The sequence below is a fragment of the Lagenorhynchus albirostris genome, chromosome 1 (assembly GCF_949774975.1).
Source record: "Lagenorhynchus albirostris chromosome 1, mLagAlb1.1, whole genome shotgun sequence".
NCBI classification, from domain to species: Eukaryota; Metazoa; Chordata; class Mammalia; order Artiodactyla; family Delphinidae; genus Lagenorhynchus; species Lagenorhynchus albirostris.
In genome coordinates, this window is record NC_083095.1 from 32913731 (window position 1) to 32934945 (window position 21215).

Sequence of the window (21215 nt, forward strand, 5' to 3'; positions counted from 1 at the left end):
TGATGCAGGGGACACGGGTTCGTGCCACGGTCTGGGAAGATCCCACATGCCGCGGAGCGGCTGGGCCCGTGAGCCATGGCCGCTGAGCCTGTGCGTCCGGAGCCTGTGCTCCACAACGGGAGAGGCCACAACAGTGAGAAGCCCGCATACCCTCCCCCCCCAAAAAAAGCAGACAAAACTCAATTATCGTGCCTAGGCATGCATTTTTTTTTTTTACATCTTTATTGGAGTATAATTGCTTTACAATGGTGTGTTAGGACATGCATGTTTAAGTAGTAAAAGTATAAAGAAAAACACGAAAGTAAATACCATAAAATCAGGATAATACTAACCCTTGGTGGGAGAACAGTGATTACTAGGGGTCACAAGGGGAGCTTCTGGGGTACTAGCAAATTCTGTTTCTTGACCTAGTTTCCAGTTACACAGCTGTTTTCTTTAGTGAAATCATTTAGCTCTTTGTTTTTGTTTCAGGCACTTTTTTTTTTTTTTTGCGGTACGCGGGCCTCTCACTGTTGTGGCCTCTCCCGCTGCGGAGCACAGTCTCCGGACGCGCAGGCTCAGCGGCCATGGCTCACGGGCCCAGCCGCTCCGCGGCATGTGGGATCTTCCCGGACCGGGGCATGAACCCGTGTCCCCTACATTGGCAGGCAGACTCTCAACCACTGCGCCACAAGGGAAGCCCAGGCACTTTTCTTGATGTGTTTTATTTCAAAATAAAAAAAGATTAAAAAAAAAAAAAGACTCAAGGGGTAAGTTAAATAGCAGATTACACAAAACTAAAGAAAGAAAAAGGGAACTATAAAAGAGACCTGAAGAAATTGTACAGAATGAATCCAGAGAGACTAAGATATGTTAAATATAAAAGAGATTACCAGACATGTAGGAGAGCAGAAAAAGTTCAGAATATAGCTGATTTAATTCCAGCAAGAAAGAAGAAGGAAAAAAAAAAGGAAGAAGAAGAAGGTGAAAGAGGAGGGGTAGGAAGAAGAGAAGGAGGAGGAGAAGAAGAAAAAACAGGGTAAAGGCAATCTTCAAAGAGAATTTAAAAATTGATATGATACCAATCCTTACATCCAGGATATCTCTCAGAATCCCAAACAGGAAATACAGAAAGATAACAACACTAGTCTCATGACAGCGAATCTTCAGAACCAGCAACTCAAAAAGATCTTAAAAGGAGCTACCAAAAATTAGATTACCTATAAAGAATCAACATTTACACTCACAGTTATTTTCAACAGCAACATTGGAAGCCAGAAGAAAGTGGAATGCGATCTTGAAAATGATAAGTTGCTAAACTAGAATTTCATATCCAGCGAAAATATCTTCGAAGATCAAAAGCAAAATAAAGACACTTTCAAAACAATAATAATTAAGTTTACTATCAATGACCGCTCCAGAAATGAACTTCTAAAGGACAACCTTAAAGAGAATATGCCAGAAAGTTCTGAGATATAGAAAGATGAGCAAAGAAAAAGGTAAACACTTTGGTAAATTGAAACGAATACTGACTGTGTAAAACAAGAACAAAAACAATAACTAAGCAAATACTTACACAAAAGTGAATGAAAGAGAAAACAAATCAGAAATGGAAGAATGAAAAGAAGGAGGATGGATGAAAGTTCTTCTGTGGCAGCAATCAGAGAAATGCAATCACACCTGAAGGGAACGTGGCATCAGAAGAAGTTCAATACATTCCAAAGCCATAAGGAACTGGGTTTTGGATTATTTGCCACTTAAACGTACTCTGCTACAGTGATTAAACATATTATTATTAAATCGATTGCATTACTATTCACTTCAGACTACCCTGTTGTTGCTGCAGTTATACTTCACTTGGTAGGATAATCAAGGTGTTTGGCAAATGTGAATTTTCCTAATCTACTAAAGCTCACTGTTTACTAATGTTTTCTTCTATGGTTGTTGGTGTAAATATGTCTAAAATGATATAGAAATATGTTTATTTCTAAAATGATATAATTCTTATACACAATAAACAAAAGGTGCCCAATCCTTTCCTGATGGCCCAAGGTCATTGGTATAAACTACTACTGCTATTGCTGATATAAAGAAATACCCTCGAGAACTCCCTGGCGGTCCAGTGGCTAAGACGCCACACTTTCAAGCAGAGGGCACAGGTTCAATCCCTGGTCAGAGAACTAAGATCCCGCAAGCCGTGCAGCGCACGGCCAAAAAAGAAAAAAAAGAAATACCCTCAGTAGCTCCTTAAGGCCTTATGTGACTACTAAACCTTGCCCACACTGTCAGGTGTTCTCTTCTTGGTCATCATTGTACTGGCATCTTTAGTTCCTCCTACCAACCTGTGATCTGATTTTGTGGCAGCAATTCTGCTTAGGGCCTCTTTCGATTACACTTCCTGGCTCTTGACTGTATTCCAGATACCCAGAAGACATAGATCACAGAATTTTGGCAAGGTATTATGCTGAATTAATAAGAGATGATAACTGTGATTTATTTATATTTTGTAGTATCTTCTGTTGCAAGGAGATTAAAGTTCACTCTGTGAGTCAGAATGACAGAAGAGTAGATGTACCATATTATCCTCATCACAACTATGTAACAACTCCCCCAAAGTAATAGCTATTAGAAAAATTAACCGATGGCTAAGGAAAACCAGCTCAAATGCTGGTTACTAGCTTCACAGCCTTGGGCAAGTAACTAAACCTTTTAACACTTCCTATCTGTAAAGAAATAATAACAGTATCTTCCTACGAACGATTATTGTCAAAATTAAATGAGATAATGAAAAAAAACACAATATAATACCTGGCTTAGAGTAAATAGTGTCTAGCATTTAAACTATTATCTTTTTAAATCCCAATTTGTGTAATAAACACATATTTAACTAGACCTCCTTAACTATCTTCTCCATGGCATCCTATGAAAATACTATTAAAAATATTAACAGTAGCTAATATATAACGAGCAATTACTCTCTGTTAAAATTGTGCTGAAGTCTATACAGGGATTATCTATTTGAATCCTTAAAAAAGCTCTGGGCGGTAGATACCATTACACACACACACACACACACACACACACACACACACACACACCGCTACAGATAAGTACACTGAGGCTCAAAGAGGTTAAGTACTTGTTCAAGTTCACAGAATAAGTGGTGAAAATGGACTCATGTAGCTCAGACTCCAGAATCCATGATTATAAGCACTCCCCTATCCTGAGAAGAGAAGCCGCTTCTCCTTCTGCTAAAATCTATTTACAAATAAGCTGAGCACAAGCTAATTCTCCTTTAATCTTATCCTCTATTTGACTATTCAAGGTCCCTAGCTGGAAAAGCAGAAAAGATACGTTTCGTTTTTTGCCTTTTAACTTACCCACTCACAGTCGATTCCAAGCACTGGAAAATCTTCTAACTCACTCCTAAGCAAGGGCTCAATTTGATCCCACTCCGCCTCCTGAGACACAGTCGCCACCTTTGCTCTAAGGATCCTCTCTTCCCACGAGGCTCTGGGGGCACTGGAGTGCTGCTGGTCCTCTGCTGGAGTGGGCCGCTCTCTCCTGCCTGGCACTTTCGGCTGCTGCTGTGACAGCTGCTGCTGGGTCACACGACTTGCTTTACTCCTCCGACGCTGGATGCCTTTCCACAGGACAAACCCCCCGACAGCCATACCAAGAAGGGTGGTCACTGTCAAAGCCACTAAGTGTTTAGACATCTTCAACTTTTCTGTTGTTTAGGAAAGCATATCACTAATCCCACAATCTGCAAAACAAATGGCAACAATATATTCACATACAGAATTTAAAGGTCCACGGATACAAGTCCCCCCCAACCCCACAAAAGACGTTGCATTCACAATCCATGTGCTCACAAACTAAAACAATTGCTACAAATTTCCACATGAAACAGTGATATTTTAAAATATTTTCCCCCTTTTGTATGTCCTGTACTCCATCTCTATCTCCATCCAAGAAAAACCCCCTGCCCTCTACCAGTTGCCCAGGGCTCTCTTAATCCTATAAAATCACATCAATCAAAACAGAATAAACTAGACTCTTACTTCCACTTGCTGATTTATTGTGAGTAAATTTTAGTTAATGGATCTTCCTCAGGGTGTTTGTGTTTGAACCTTCAATCTCTAAGAGTTGAAGGGAAACTTCTGCTTTGCAATTTAAAAAAAATCTAGGGCTTCCTTGGTGGTGCAGTGGTTAAGAGTCTGCCTGCCAATGCAGGGACATGGGTTCAAGCCCTGGTCCAGGGAGATCCCACATGCTGCGGAGCAACTGGGCCCGTGTGCCACAACTACTGAGCCTACGTGCCACAACTGCCGAGCCTGCAAACCTACAGCCCGTGCTCCACAACAAAGAGAAGCCACCACAATGAGAAGCCCTCGCACCGCAACGAACAGTAGCCCCTGCTCGCCACAACTAGAGAAAGCCCGTGCGCAGCAACAAAGACCCAACGCTGACAAAAATAAATAAATAAAAATTTTAAAAAATCTAATCTTCTGCAACTGGTAGGGGGACTTTTACTTTTCTAGGAGGCGTGGCTGGTGAGGGATGGAGCAATCAGGCTTGAGTGCACATGGATTTTCCGTTGCTCCAGAGGTCTCGGTAGTTCTCCGTGGAAACACACTCAGTTATTGAGGGTAAGCTAGGACAGTACAAAAGGGAAGACAGGACTAGAAAAGAAAAAGAACAGAACTTAGAGAGCCAGGATGTTCAGGAGGAGGTTGCAAATTGAAATGTCCACGGGGTCCAAACAGGATAACACAAATAAGTGAAGCAAGCCAAGTGCAAGAGAAAACTGACACAGACATCCTATTAAATATGTAGGAACTGTCTTCCTTTCTATCACAAAATAGCCTCTTTTCCATTTTCTGTACGTGAAATAAAACTCATATTTTATGGCAAGACAAGAAAAATTTAAATAAAAAATTTTTTTCTATCCTTTGGTCTCCTCTCTCCTCCCACTGTGCACTGTGTATCTACATTATGCATTAACCTAAACTTCCCCATTGAGAGAAATACCTGCTCAACCATAAAGAGCAATATTCTAGCATCAATAAGACAACTCCTTAAAGATGCCATTCCTTCTTGATCTCATAAGGGGTCACATGGCACTTAGATCTGGATCATGTAAACTGCCAATAATACAGCATTTGATGTACAGCCTCTGTCTCAAAAAACTTATATAACTGCGCCTTGACTTCTAAGGGAAGGAACAGGTCTCAGAGCTTTCTGAGATGCTCTTCCTGGGTTATAATCCTCAAATTTGGCTCAAATAAAATCTTCCATTTCTTTCTCAGACCAACTGATTAATTTTTTCATCAATGCTTATTACAATGTGGTTTTTCTCCATCTATCTCTTGTTTTCCTATTTTTGACAGAAAAATAGGCATATACAACTATCTCTGTACTATTTTAAAAGACAACAGTAAATGTGTAACAATAAATGGTAAGTGGCCTTTGGCCTCAATAATGGAGACAAAACATGGGAGAGCAACCATTCAGCACAAGGTGTTCATCCTGTTTGTGAAGAAGGCCCAGTGTGGTCAGATTATCCTGATTACTCAAGAAAAGTTAGATATCTGAATTTTATGTGAAATATCACCATTTTTAAGTGTTAGCAACAAATTTAGAGTCTTTGAAACATTGTGCCAGCCAAATAAAAACATTTGGGGCTCTGGGTTACCCATCTGTAGGCTCTGACCTAAAATCTATACTGCCCAAAGACACAGTGACCTGTTAGACCCTGCCTATACTTCTCTATGGCTGAGGGTTTCCCATTTAATGGGAATTCCTTTTTTTTTTTTTTTTGGACATGCTGTGGGGCATGTGGGATCTTAGTTCCCTGACCAGGGATTGAACCCAGGCCACAGTGGTGAAAGCTCGGGATCCTAACCAAGAGACTACCAGGGAACTCCCAATGTGCACTACTTTTATCAATTTTTAAAAGCGTCAACAACAAATTTTTTAAAATAATTTAATATTTACAACAACCCTGGGCTGTAATTATGCCTACAGAGATATTCAGCAATGGAGAGGAAAAATGGAATCACAACAACTATTACAGTACTAATGAAAACAATAAAATGGCTACGCTGTTTTTAAAATATTTACTTTTTTGCAGAAACTGTGCTTAAGTATTCATATGTACTTTCTCCAGCACTTTTATTGAAGAGGAAACTGAGACTTAATGAGTTTAAAGAACTTGCATAGAGAGATTTCTAGTTAACATACTCTGAGAAGACATAAAAACCCTTCCCTTTCTCACTCTAAACAATACAAATGTTGGAGAAAACATTAAAAAGATAATAAGGGGCTTCTCTGGTGGCACAGTGGTTAAGACTCCGTGCTCCCAATGCAGAGGGCCCAGTCTCGATCCCTGGTCAGGGAACTAGATTCCACATGCTTGCTGCAACTGAGTTCACATGCCACAACTAAGGAGCCAGCAGACTGCAAGTAAGGAGCCCGCCTGCCACAACTAAAGAGCCGACATGACGCAACTAAGACCAAACCCAACCAAATAAATAAACAAATATTTTTTAAAAAGATAATAAAAGTTTAATACACAGTTAAACTTAAAAAGAAGAAAGGGAAATCATCAAGTGTCAGAAATGGAAGAAGGGAACCCACAGTGGGTAGGAGATAAAGCTGGGCAGAGACCAGAACTCATACCAGCCCCAGTGCTGGAGAATATCACCAGCCCAGGGACAGAAGTCTAGGCCACAGGCCCAGGGCACAGTGGAGATGCAAGAGAGTGTTGCCTTGTCCATGAACAAGAACCTGTAAGTGTTCACCTACTATGGTCCAGGCAAGACATCTGCCCAAGGATGAGAATATGAACACAGTCCCTTGAAGATCGGCCAAAGTGGTGGAGTAGAAAGACCCTGAGCTCACTTCCTCTCACAACCACACCAAAACCACAACTATCTGCAGAATAACCATCTATGAAAAAGACCAAAACCTCCCAGAAAAGATCGTCTACAACTAAAGACACAAAGAAGGAACCACAAGATGAGTAGAAGGGGACATGATATAATCAAGTCCCATACTCCCAGGTGGGCAATACACAAACTGGAGAATAATTATAGTGCAGACGTGGGAATTCCCTGGTGGTCCAGTTGTTAGGACTCCACTCTTTCACTGCTAAGGGTGTGGGTTTGATCCCTGGTCACAGAACTAAGATTCTACAAGCCATGTGGTCAAAAAAAAAAAAAAAAAAAGTTATAGTGCAGAAGTTCTCCCACAGAAATGAGAGTTCTGAGCCCCACGTTAGGCTCCCCAGCCTGGGGGCCCTGCAGCAGGAAGACTAGCCCCCAGATCATTTGGCTTTGAAGGCCAGCCGGGCTTAATTTCAGGAAGGACTGTGGGAAATACAACTTCACTCTTAAAGGGCACACACAAGATCTTACATGCACCGGGACTCAGGGCAAAAGCAGTAACTTGATAGGAGTCTGAGTCAAACCTACCTGCTGGCCTTGGAGAGGTGGGAAGCCGGCCGTAGCTGACAACAGCTACATTTGGCAGCTCAGTCACATTTGGAAGCCAGTGCTGGTGGGCGTGATCTTGGGCTCCTCCCTCTAGCCATTAGAGCCAAGACCTAGCCCCATCCAATAGTCTGTAGGCAGCAGTGCTGGGATGCCGCAGGCCAAACAACTAACTGAGTGCAGACACAGCCCCACCCATAAGCAGACAGGCTTCCTAAAGTCCTCCTGAGCCCACAGCCTCCTCTAAACACTCCTCTAGACAGGACCTTGCCCACCAGAGGGCCAAGACCCAGCTCCACCCACCAGTGGGCAGACAGTGGCCCTGCCCTCCAGGAAGCCTGCACTAGCCTCTAGACCAGCCTCAGCCACCAGGGGACAGACACCAGACACAAGAAAACCACAATCCCACAGCCTGTGGACCTAGCCTGCCCACAGCAGGCTAGAACCTACCCTGGGACCAGCTGGGCCCTGGCCCTGTGCACTAGCAGGCCAACGCAAGCTTCGGGACACTCCAGACCCCATACCAACTGTGTCAGGAATCACCACCTCCCTGACAACCAATGATCTAAAACAAGCTCTGTGGGCTTCCCTGGTGGCACAGTGGTTGAGAGTCCGCCTGTTGATGCAGGGTACATGGGTTCGTGCCCCAGTCCAGGAAGATCCCACATGCCGCGGAGCGGCTGGGCCCGTGAGCCGTGGCTGCTGAGCCTGCGCGTCCAGAGCCTGTGCTCCGCAACGGGAGAGGCCACAACAGTGAGAGGCCCGCGTACGGAAAAAAAAAAAAAAAAAAAGCCCTGGGATCCCTGGACCCTGCAGCCAGACTCCAGGAACTGGCTCTGCCTGCCAGTAGTCCAACAGTAACCTCAGGGCCTGGCTTCACTCGCCAGTGGGCAGGCAACAGCCCCAGAGTTCTCCGGACCCTGACTCTACCCACCAGTGGAGCCAGCACTAGCCCCAGGACTTCCTAGGGTTCTGAAGCCAGTCACCTTGTTACCAGGCCCTCTTAACAGCACCCAGCAGCATCCATACAAGGCAGGACCTGGTAACCAACCAGACTAGGGACCGACCAGGCTTACCAGACCACCCACACAGTCAGCCCACCACAACAGAAGGACCCACCCAGCCCTCTTAAGGGGAACCCCTAGAGCATATAGCTTGGGTGATGAGACAGGAGCTCACTGCTGGGACACACAGGACATCTCCTACAGAAGGACACTTCTTCAAGGTGAAGAAATGTAACTAATCTACAACATACATAAAAATAAAAATAGCAACTTAGACAAAATGAGGCAGCAGAGGAACATGTTCCAGATGAAGGAGCAAGACAAAACCCCAGAAGAAGAACTAAGTGAAGTGAAGATAGGTTATCTACCTGAGAAAGAGTTCAGAGTAATGACTGCAAAGATGATCAAAGAACTCAGGAGGAAAATGGATGCACAAAGTGAGAAGTTAGAATTTTTTTAACTGAGAATTAGAAATTATAAAGAACAACCAAACAGAGATGAAGAATACAATAACTGAAATGAAAAATACACTAGAAGGAATAAATAGTAGGCTAAATGATACAGAGGAATGGATCAGTGACCTGGAGGACAAAGTAGTGGAAATCACTGCCATTGAACAGAAAAAAAAAGAATGAAAAGAAATGAGAACTGTCTAAGAGATTTCTGGGATAACATCGAGCCCACTAATATTCACATTATAGGGGTCCCAGAAGAATAAGAGAAAGAGAAAGAGCCTGAGAAAATATTTGAAGACATAATAGCTGAAAACTTTCCTAACCTGGGAAAGGAAACAGACATATAAGTCCAGGAAGCACAGCGTCCCATACAGGATTAATCCAAAGAGGAACACACCAAGACACATTGTAATCAAAATGACAAAAACTAAAGATAGAGAATATTAAAAGCAGCAAGGGAAAAGCAACAAATAATATACAAGGCTATCAGCTTATTTTCTGCAGAAACTCTGCAGGCCAGAAGGGAGTGGCACTAATCCCACTCATGAGGGCTCCACCCTCAGGATCTAATCACTTCTCAAAGCCCCCCCAATTGGGGTTAATTTTCAACATATGAATTTTGAGGGGACACAAAACATTCAGCCTATAGCACTCTTAAATATGAAAAGACATCCAAGAATCACCAGTTATTGCAGGTGTGTCTCCAACATCATTAATTAGCATTTTCTAAGGAACATGTATAGAATTCTGCACCCAGGGCTTCCCTGGTGGCGCAGTGGTTGAGAGTCCGCCTGCCGATGCAGGGAACATGGGTTTGTGCCCTGGTCCGGGAAGATCCCACATGCCGCGGAGCGGCTGGGCCTGTGAGCCATGGCTGCTGAACCTGCACGTCTGGAGCCTGTGCTCCGCGACGGGAGAGGCCACAGCAGTGAGAGGCCTGCGTACCACAAAAAAAAAAAAAAAAAAAGAATTCTGCACCTAGCATTTTGAGAGTATACATTCTTTAAAAACATACAAAGAAATAGATGGAACATGCCTCAACATAATAAAGGCCATAAATGACAAACCTACAGCTAACATCATACTCAATGGTGGAGGCTGAAAGCATTTCCTCTAAGATCAGGAAAAAGACAAGGACGCCCATTCTCACCACTTTTATTCAACATAGTTTTGGAAGTCCTAGCCACAGCAATCAGAGAAGAAAAAAAAAAAAAAGGAATCCAGATTGGAAAGGAAGAAGTAAAACAGTCACTGTTTGCAGATGACATGATACTATCCTAAAGATGCCACCAGAAAACTACTAGGACCCATCAATGAACTGGGTAAAGTTGCAGGATACAAAATTAGTATACAGAAAACTGATGCATTTCTATACAATGACAACAAACTATCAGAAAGAGAAATTAAGGAAACAATCCCATTTACCATCACATCAAAAAGAATAAAATCCCTAGGAATAAACCTACCTAAGGAGGTAAAAGACTTGTACCTGGAAAACTATAAGATGCTGATGAAAGAAAGTGAAGATGATACAAACATATGGAAAGATACATAGTGTTCTTGGATTGGAAGAATTAATGTGAAAATGACCTTACTACCCAAGGCAATCTACAGATTCAATGCAATCCCTACCAAAATACCAACGGTATTTCTTCACAGAATTAGAACAAAAAATTTTACAATTTGTATGTAAACACAAAAGACCCTGACTAGCCAAAGCAATCTTGAGAAAGAAAAATGGAGCTGGAGGAATCAGGTTCCCTGACTTCAGACTATACTACAAACCTAGAGTAATCAAAACAGTATGGTACTGGCACAAAAAACAGAAATATAAATCTATGGAACAGGATAGAAAGTCCAGAGATAAACCCATGCACCTCTGATTACATAATCTATGACAAAGGAGGCAAGAATATACAATGGAGAAAAGACAGTCTCTTCAATAGGTGGTGCTGGGAAAACTGGACAGCTACATGTAAAAGAATGAAATTAGAACACTCTCTAATATCACATACAAAAATAAACTCAAAATGGATTAAAGACCTAAATGTAAGACTGGATACTATAAAACTCCCAGAAGAAAACATAAGCAGAACACTTTTTGACATAAATTGCAATATTTTTTTGGATCCATCTCCTAAAGCAAATAAAAGAAAAAATAAACTAACAGGATTTAGTTAAATGTAAAAGCTTTTGCACAGAAATAAAAATTTTTTTATTTAAAAATATATATTTTTTAATTTTTAAAAAAAAGAAAAAAAAGGGACTTCCCTGGTGGTGCAGTGGTTAAGAATCTGCCTGTCAATGCAGAGGACATGGGTTCAATCCCTGGTCCAGGAAGATCCCACATGCCGCAGAGCAACTAAGCCTATGCACCACAACTACTGAGCCTGCACTCTAGAGCCCGTGAGCCACAACTGCTGAGCCTGCACGCCACAACTACTGAAGCCCAGGTGCCCTAGAGCCCATGTGCCGCAACTACTGAAGCCCGTGTGCTCTAGGTCCTGTGTGCCGCAACTACTGAGCCCGTGTGCTGCAATTACCGAAGCCCGTGCGCGTAGAGCCCACTCCTCTCAACAAGAGAAGCCACTGCAATGAGAAGCCCGTGCACCGCAACGAAGAGTAGCCCCCGCTTGCTGCAACTAGAGAAAGCTTGTGCGCAGCAACAAAGATCCAACACAGCCAAAAACAAAAAGCTTTTGCACAGCAAAGGAAACCACTGACAAAATGAAAAGACAATCTATTGAATGGGAGAAAATATTTGCAAATGATATGACCAATAAGGGATTAATATCCAATATATATAAACAGCTCATACAACTCAACATGAAAAAACAAAACAAAACAAACAACCCAATTAAAAAGTGGGCAGAAGAACTGAATAGCCGTTTTTCCAAAGAGGAAATGCAGATGGCCAGCAGGCACGTGAAAAGATGCTCAACATCGTTAATCATCAGGGAAGTGCAAATCAAAACCACATTCTCACACCTGTCAGAATGGCTATCAGCAAAAAAACCCACAAACAACAAATGTTGGTGAGGATGCAGAGAAAAGGAAACCCTTGTATCCTGGGTTGGTGGGAAGGTAAATTGGTGCAGCCACTGTGAAAAACATTATGGAGGTTTCTCAAAAAACTGAAAATAGAACTACCATAAGACCCAGCAATTCCACTCCTTGGTATATACCCCCCAAAAACGAAAACACTAATTCGAAAAGATACATGCACCCCAATGTTCGTTGCAGCACTATTTACAATAGCCAAGACATGGAAGCAACCTAAATGTCCATCAACAGATGAATGGATAAAGAAGATGTGGTACATATACTAAGCCATAAAAAAGAATGAAATAATGCCATTTGCAGCAACATGGATGGACCTAGAGATTCATACTAAGTGAAGTAAGTCAGACAAAGACAAATATCATATGATATCCCTTAATTGTGAAATCTAAAACAATGACACAAATGAACTTATTTACAAAACAAAAACAGACCCACAGACATAGAAAACAAACTTATGATTACCGAAGGGGAAGGTTGGGGAGGGAGAAAATAGGAGTTTGGGATTAACATATACACATTACTATATATAAAATAGATAACCAACAAGGACCTACTGTATAGCCTAGTACTCAAAATATACTCAATATTTTGTAATAACCTATAAGGGAAAAGAATCTGAAAAAGGATGTATATATTTGAATCACTTTGCTGTACACCTGAAACTAACACAACATTGTAAATCAACTATACTTCAATAATTTTTTTAAAAAGAAGATACAGTATATACAAAGGAATACTACTCAGCCATAACAAAGAATGAAAATTTACCATTGCAGCAACATGGATGAACTTAGAGGGCATTACACAAAGTGAAATAAGTCAGACAGAGAAAGACAAATACTGTATAATATCACCAACATGTGGAATCTAAAAAATACAACAAACTAGTGAATAAAACAGAAAGAAGCAGACTCACAGAGAACAAACTAGTGGTTACCAGTGGGGAGACGGAAGGGGGAGGGGCAATATAGGGGTAGGAGGAAAAAAGGGGGTTATTTTGGGATTATATGAAATCATGTGTGTGAAACTTTTGAAAACTGTAAAGTATTATAGAATATAAAGAATGTTTCATTCAATTAAAAAAAAGGAATATGAACAGAGTCCCTCATGAAAGGACAGCCCCTCAAACCTGCACTCTGGACAGATAAAGGACCCAAGTTCACATTATCCTTGAGAAAGGAAACCCTCAGCCAAGAAACTAAAACTAAAATGCTTAGAATTGGTCCGTTCTGTTGGAACCAGGCAGAGCGGATCATAAAACTGTTTTACCATGCAGGAAACATGCAGGACTCCCACCGAAGATCACTCCCTAGAAGAGTGCTCACAAACGAATGAAAACAAAACAAAACCCAAAACCCTAAAATCAATCATAATAGCTCACAGAGCCAGCAAAAAAATATCTATAACTGAGATCTGAAAGAGACTTCAAAGTAACAACCAGGGAAATTCAGGAAAATAAAATCCCAAACATGAACAGAAGGCAACAAAAAGTAGAATTTCTAGATATGAAAAATATCTGTTAAAATTTTTTAAAAACTTAATAGACAGGTTAAACAGCAGATCAGACATACAGAGAGAGAGAAAAAGTTACCGAATTGAGGATAAATCTGAGGAAGTCACCCAGAACGCATCACGGAGATAAAGAGAGAGAAAATATAAGAACAGAGACACAGAGGATGGATTGAGAAACTCAATATCCACATAATGAAGATTTGGAAGATGAAGGAGGTCAGATTTGGTACAGTTCTCTGAGTCTCAAATTGGAGAAATTAAATACATCCAGAAAAAGACTTGTATAAGAATATTCATTACAGCTGTATTCATAACAGCCCCAAACTGGAAACAGCCCTAGTGGTATATCTACATGGAATGCTAACCAGCAATAAAAAGGAACTTATTACTGATACATGCAATCTGGATGAATCTCAAATAACATTAGACCGAGTGAAAGAAGCTAGATATAAAAGAGATACTGTATAATTCTATTTATATAAAGTTCTAGAACAGCTAAAACTAATCTATGGTAGAAAAAAATATGAACAATAGTAGCCTCTGGGAGAGGTGGGTACAGGGAAGAGACATTTAAGCTGAGCACTGAATGACAAAAAAAGCCAGATATGACAAATTCTACGGAAGAGCATTTCAGGCATGAAGGAACTTTCTGGAACTGTGGTAAAGTTTCATGTCTTGATGGAGGTTTGGGTTACACAAGTGTATGCAATTGTCAAAATTCAGGGATATTTCTGATTTTTCTCCTGTTGGCCCAACTAAAGACTTAATGACTGCTGGTTCATTCATTGTCTATCTTTCCCACTAGAATGTAAACCTCATGAAAATAGGGACCTTAACTGGCTTCTTCATTTATATATAAATATCTCCAGCATGTATAGGGACCTTAACTGGTTTCTTCATTTATATATAAATATCTCCAGCAAGTAGCACAGAACTGATAACAATAAATATTTATTGAATGAATAAAACTCAATTCAAGGTATTATATGTTAACATTTTATGATAAATATTTTTTTAAAATAAATAAATAAATAAGTGTATTTATTTATTTATTTACTTTTGGCTGCATTGGGTCTTCGTTGCTGCGCGCGGGCTTTCTCTAGTTGCGGCGCGCGGGGGCTACTCTTCATTGTGGTGTACAGGTTTCTCATTGCAGTGGCTTCTCTTGTTGCGGAGCACAGGCTCTAGGCACGTGGGCTTCAGTAGTTGTGGCTTGCAGGCTCAATAGTTGTGGCTCGCAGGCTCTAGAGCACAGGCTCAGTAGTTGTGGCACATGGGCTTAGTTGCTCTGTGGCATGTGAGATCTTCCCGGACCAGGGCTCAAACCCGTATCCCCTGCATTGGCAGGCGGATTCTTAACCACTGCACCACCAGGGAAGTCCTATGATAAATACTTCTAATTCAATTATCAAAATTACAAAAATCCGTTTATTCACGTGAAACAAAATTTTTTTCCCCTTATTGAGGCTTCATACTATAAAGAAGCAGTATGGTTCAATACTAGGTTAGGAGTGAGAAAAATCAAATCTTGTGTTATAGACTGAATGTTTGTGTCCCTCTGAAATTCATGTGGAAATCACAACCCTAAATTTTTGGTATTAGAAAGTGGGGCCTTTGGAAGGTAATTAGGATCAGATGAGGTCCAAAGGGTGGCACCCTCGTGACTGGGATTAGTGCCCTTAAAAAGTCATGAGAAAAAAAAAAAAAAAAGAAAAAAAGTCATGAGAGACCTTGCTTCTCTCTGACCTCTGCCATAAAAAGATACAATAAGATGTTGTTGGCAGTCTGCAGCCCAGAAGAGAACTCTCATCAGGACTCAACCATGCTGGCAATCTGATCTCAGACTTCTAGCCTCCAGAACTGTGAGAACTGCTATCTATAAACCACCCAGTCTGTGGTATTCTATTACAGCAGCCCAAACGGACTAAAACACCCGCTAAGGACTTGCCTGGGGATCCAAAGCTTTCAGTGCTTCACTATCTTCAGTGACTGAAAGGATCTGCCATTCTTTTAAAAAAAAAATTGTGTAAAACAACAACATCAAACCGATAACAATGGTTACCTAAGGGTAGTAGGGTTATAAATAGTTTTGATTTTTCAAATTCTATACGAGTATGTATATATTCATAATTAGAAAAAAATAAGTTTTTTTAGTGGTGCTTTTTAGAGATAGGCAAAGTAAATATCCCACTTAACATTTAAGACATATGATTATATTCTTGAAATAAATCTCATTTTAATGAATTAAACAAATATGTTAAAATGTTTAGAGAATAGCATAAAGTAGAGGATAACAACATGAGCCTTAGAGTCAAATATCCTGAGTTCAAATCCAGCCTCTGCCAATTGTTAGCTATATAAACTTGGGCAAATTACTGAACTTCTCTAAGCCTCAGTTTCCTCCTCAGTAAAATGGGAAGGATAGTACCTACCATGTAGGATTATTGTGAGACTTAAGTAAGATGATCAAAATACTCAGCATATTGGCTAGCACATTAGGGTTCAATAAATGTTAGCTATGACTACTACTGAGGTTCTATAAACCACAGAACTATTAAAGGAAAACAAAGAATCATAGAGTTAAAATTTAGAAGCCAAATTCAGCTCTCACACAATTCAAGATTTCTTTCCACGGTAATCCTGACAGATCATGACCTTATCTCTACCTGAATACATCCAAGAACAGAGTTCATCACCTTAAGAGGCAGTTTTTGTTGAAAAGTCCTTGCATTCTGTGAAAGTTCCCTACATAGAAACTGCTCTCTTTGATGTTCAGTCTGGCCTCTGAAATGACAAGTGTTTACTCCCTCCCTAGAGTTTGTGAAATATGTGAAGATAGCTCTTATGACTCCCCTTAGTACATTTTACTTAACCCAATCAGCTTCCTGTGACCTAGTTTAAAGACCACTTGCCATTATGGCCAGATCTTTCTGAATGGCTCCAAGCTTGTCAAGGTATCTCTTAAATGTGGCACCCAGGTCTGTATTCAAAACTTGAGACATGTTCTAATTGATGTGGACTACGTTGGTACTATTACTTCCCAGGGTCTGGACCCTGTATTTTATTAATGATGGATGAAATGATAGGTTTTTGAATAGCAGAATCACACTGACGACCCTCATAGAGTTTGCGGTAAATTAAAATTCACTGAAATCATATTGAGTTCCCCATTTTATATACTTGTAATTTATACTTTGCAGTTAAATCCAAAATTTTACATTTCTTTCTTCTAAATTTCCTCTTGTCTGTTTCAGCCAAACATTTTACCCTTTGAAACCAATTTTCATCTTGATTGTGCCTTCCCTCCCAACTTAAACATGTTTTTGTATAGAAAAGTGAATTTCTGTCTTCAAAGAAAATAACAGCATCTAACATGTGTTTTTATTAATTCATTTTTCAAATTTATTTTTGTATTTCAAATTATCTCCATGTTTAATAACACTAAAATGAGGTTACGTTATAGTAGAAAAGTTGAAAAAACAAAGTATTATTGATTTGCTTCCATTGAGAAGGGCTCCCTCAGATCTAGAATTCCCAGGCTATCAGGTTCCTACTTATTCTTTATCATGTGTGGCCTGAGAAAAAGAAAGGCCTCACAGGGAAACTGAAGGAGCAAGTGGGGTACCTCCATATGAGGGAACTGTTGGCAACATTCAAAAAACTTACTAATTTATTTTTATATGGAGAGATTTTGTGTGGGTTTTTTCCCAGCGAAGGGATTCATTCAGCAAACATGTAAATAGCACTTTCAATAAACCAGACATTGTGTTAGACTTTGGGTAAAAAGAGTTAAATGGCACAAGCTGCTTTCAAAAATGCAGGATTCAGAAAAGGAGAAATGCATGTATTGAACAAGCTGCAATTTGGTGAGGAAACACCAACAACAGAAGCACACACGAGTACAGGGATGGCAAAGAGGAAAGAGTAAGGGGATTATTAAGAGAAACACTCGCTGAGAGGGGTGAACACTGAGACTGGTACTGGTATTAAAAAATGAGCAAACATTCTCCAGGTGCGTAAGGCAGAGGGAATAGCACGTGCAAGGACACAAAAGGCACGAAGCATCGTGGTACTCATGAAAGAGTACAAGCAAATTTAACACATACTGTAAGTGTAAAATACCGAATTTTGAAGAATTACTCTTTAAAAAAAGTAAAAAATATCTTACTGATAATTTCTATATTGATATTTTAAGGTGACCTTTTTTTATTGTAGTAAAACATACATAACACAAAATTTACCATTTTAATCACTTTTAAGTGTAACATTCAGTAGCATAACTGCATTCACAAGGTTGTGCAACCATCACCACTATCCATTTCTAGAACTACTTAATCATCCCAAACAAACTCTGTACCCATTAAACAATAACTTTCCATTCCTCCCTCCCCCAACTCTTGGTAACCTCTATTATACTTTCTATCTCTATTAATTCCATATTGATTTTTTATATCTTTTTTTTTTTTTTTTTTTTTTGCCGTGCCACATGGCTTGCAGGATCTTAATTCCCTGACCAGGGATCAAACCTGTGCCCCCTGCACTGGAAGCGCAGAGTCCTAACCACTGGACTGTCAGGGAATTCCCGATTTTTTACATCTTACGTTGAAATAATATTTTGGATATACTGGGTTAAACAGAACCGGTTAAAATTAAGTTCACCTGTTTCTTTTTATACTTTTAACGTGGCTACTAGAAAGCTTTAAATGATTTATGGGGCTCACGTTATATTGCTACTGGCTAGCACTGTGCTAGAGCACAATGTGCAAGTAAGGAAACAGAGAGGGATGATGCGAGAAGGAGTAGATACAGGTCAAGTTGTGAGGAGCCTTCTATTACCCTGAAAGATAAAACCTTATAGGTAATGGAGAGCCAATAACAGACTTATAAGGGAAGTGACAAGTTCAGGCTCCTATTTCAAAGAACACCATGGTGGCAGTGTGGGTGCTGGACTGCAGGCGGGCAAGGCTAGAGGCAAGGAGACCTGTTAGAAGACTCACAATAGCACAGCCAAGAGGGAAAGAAGATCCAAATCAGGGCAGAAGAAGGCAGAATGGAAAAGAATAGCTCTTAACAGAATGGCGGCATTGGAATCACCTGGATTAGTAAACAAGTCGCAACTTTTACAACTTAAAATTTTGAAAGTTTGATGAATATAAAATCAATAGCTTTCCATACCCATTATAACAGTATGAAGAAAATCCCATAGCAATATAAGCTGTTTTAAAACTACAAGCCACATGTTTTTTGTTTTATTTATTTAGTTAGTTAGTTAGTTGCTCCAGGTCTTACTTGCAGCACACGGGGTCCTTAGTTGCCGCTCGAGCGCTCCTTAGTTGCAAACTCTTAGTTGCAGCATGCATGTGGGATCTAGTTCCCTGAACAGGAATCGAAACCAGGCCCCCTGCGTTGGGAGCACAGAGTCGTAACCACTGTGCCACGAGGGAAGTCCCACAAGCCACATGTATTTAAACAACAACCACATGTATACACAAACAAACCTAGGTGTAAACTCAACAAGAAATGTTCAAGATCAATATGAAGAAAAACAGAAAGCTTTACTGAAGATATAGAAAAAGACTTGAAGAGCACAGATATATTATAGCAGCTGTCACTTACAGAGCACATATAATGTGCAAGGCTCTTTACATGCATACTCATGTATACTCATATATACATGACTCATTTAATCTTTTCAACAAACTCTCTACAGAAGGTACGATAATTACCCTATTTTTCTTTAATAAACAAGAGATTGTTTTACTCAAATACTCAAAATAATGTAGTAAATTAAATGCAAACTTAATTTTTAAAAAAGTTTTAAAAAATGAACTGACAGCAGAAGCAAGAACTACAATCCTGCAGCCTGTGGAACACAAACCACATCACAGAAAGATAGACAAGATGAAAAGGCAGAGGGCTATGCACCAGATGAAGGAATAAGATAAACCCCCAGATAAACAACTAAATGAAGTGGAGATAGGCACCCTCCAGAAAAAGAATTCAGAATAATGATAGTGAAGATGATCCAGGACCTCGGAAAAAGTATGGAGGCAAAGATCGAGAGGATGCAAGAAATGTTTAACAAAGACCTAGAAGAATTAAAGAACAAACACCTAGAAGAATTAAAGAACAAACAAACAGAGATGAACAATATAATAACTGAAATGAAAACTACACTAGAAGGAATCAATAGCAGAATAACTGAGGCAGAAGAACAGATAAGTGACCTGGAAGAGAGATTGGTGGAATTCACCGCCACAGAACAGAATAAAGAAAAAAGAATGAAAATAAATTAAGATAGCCTAAGGAACCTCTGGGACAACATCAAATGCAACAACATTCGCATTACAGGGGTCCCAGAAGGAGAAGAGAGAGAGACAGGACCTGAGAAAATATTTGAAGAGATTATAGTCAAAAAGTTCCCTAACTTGGGAAAAGAAATAGCCACCCAAGTCCAGGAAGTGCAGAGAGTCCCAGGCAGGATACACCCAAGGAGAAACATGCTGAGACACATAGTAATCAAACTAACAAAAATTAAACACAAAGAAAAATTATTGAAAGCAGCAAGGGAAAAACGACAAATAACATACAAGGGAACTCCCACAAGGTTAACAGCTGATTTCTCAGCAGAAACTCTACAAGCCAGAAGGGAGTGGCATGATATATTTAAAGTGATGAAAGGGAAGAACCTACAACCAAGATTACTCTACCCAGCAAGGGATCTCATTCAGATTTGACAGAGAAATCAAAAGCTTTACAGACAAGCAAAAGCTAAGAGAATTCAGCACCACAAAACCAGCACTACAACAAATGCTAAAGGAACTTCTCTAAGTGGGAAACACAACAGAAGAAAAGGACCTAAAAAACAAACCCATAACAATTAAGAAAATGGTCATAGGAACATACATATCAATAATTACCTTAAACGTGAATGGATTAAGTGCTCCAACCAAAAGACACAGGCTGGCTGAATGGATACAAAAACAAGACCCATATATATGTCGTCTACAAGAGACCCACTTCAGATCTAGAGACACATACACACTGAAAGTGAGGGGATGGGAAAAGATATTACATGCAAATGGAAATCAAAAGAAAGCTGGAGTAGCAATACTCATATCAGATAAAATAGACTTTAAAATAAAGAATGTTAAAAGAGACAAGGAAGGACACTATATAATGATCAAGGGATCAATCCAAGAAGAAGATATAACAATTATAAATCTATATGCACCCAACATAGGAGCACCTCAATACATAAGACAACTGCTAACAGCTCTAAAAGAGGAAATTGACAGTAACACAATAATAGTGGGGGACTTTAACACCTCACTTACACCAATGGACAGATCATCCAAACAGAAAATTAATAAGGAAACACAAGCTTTAAAATGACACAGTAGACCAGATAGATTTAATTGATAGTTATAGCACATTCCACCCAAAGAGAGAGGATTACACTTTCTTCTCAAGTGTGCACGGAACATTCTCCAGGACAGATCACATCTTGGGTCACAAATCAAGCCTCAGTAAATTTAACAAAATGAAATCATATCAAGCATCTTTTCTGACCACAACGCTATGAGATTAGAAATCAATTACAGGGGAAAAAAACGTAAAAAACACAACACATGGAGGCTAAACAATACGTTACTAAATAACCAAGAGATCACTGAAGAAATCAAAGAGGAAATCAAAAAATACCT

At 39.9% G+C, this 21215-nt stretch overlaps 1 protein-coding gene across 1 annotated transcript in view; it reads right to left on the bottom strand.

Annotated features, from left to right (window-relative positions):
- Window positions 1–21215, bottom strand: part of EXD2 (exonuclease 3'-5' domain containing 2) — a 59156-nt gene that overhangs the window by 30527 nt on the left and 7414 nt on the right. Inside the window, exon 2 of the mRNA XM_060140419.1 lies at window positions 3360–3745. Coding sequence (XP_059996402.1) covers window positions 3360–3698 — 339 coding nt within the window. The 5' untranslated portion in view covers window positions 3699–3745. The remainder of the gene's footprint in view (window positions 1–3359; window positions 3746–21215) is intronic.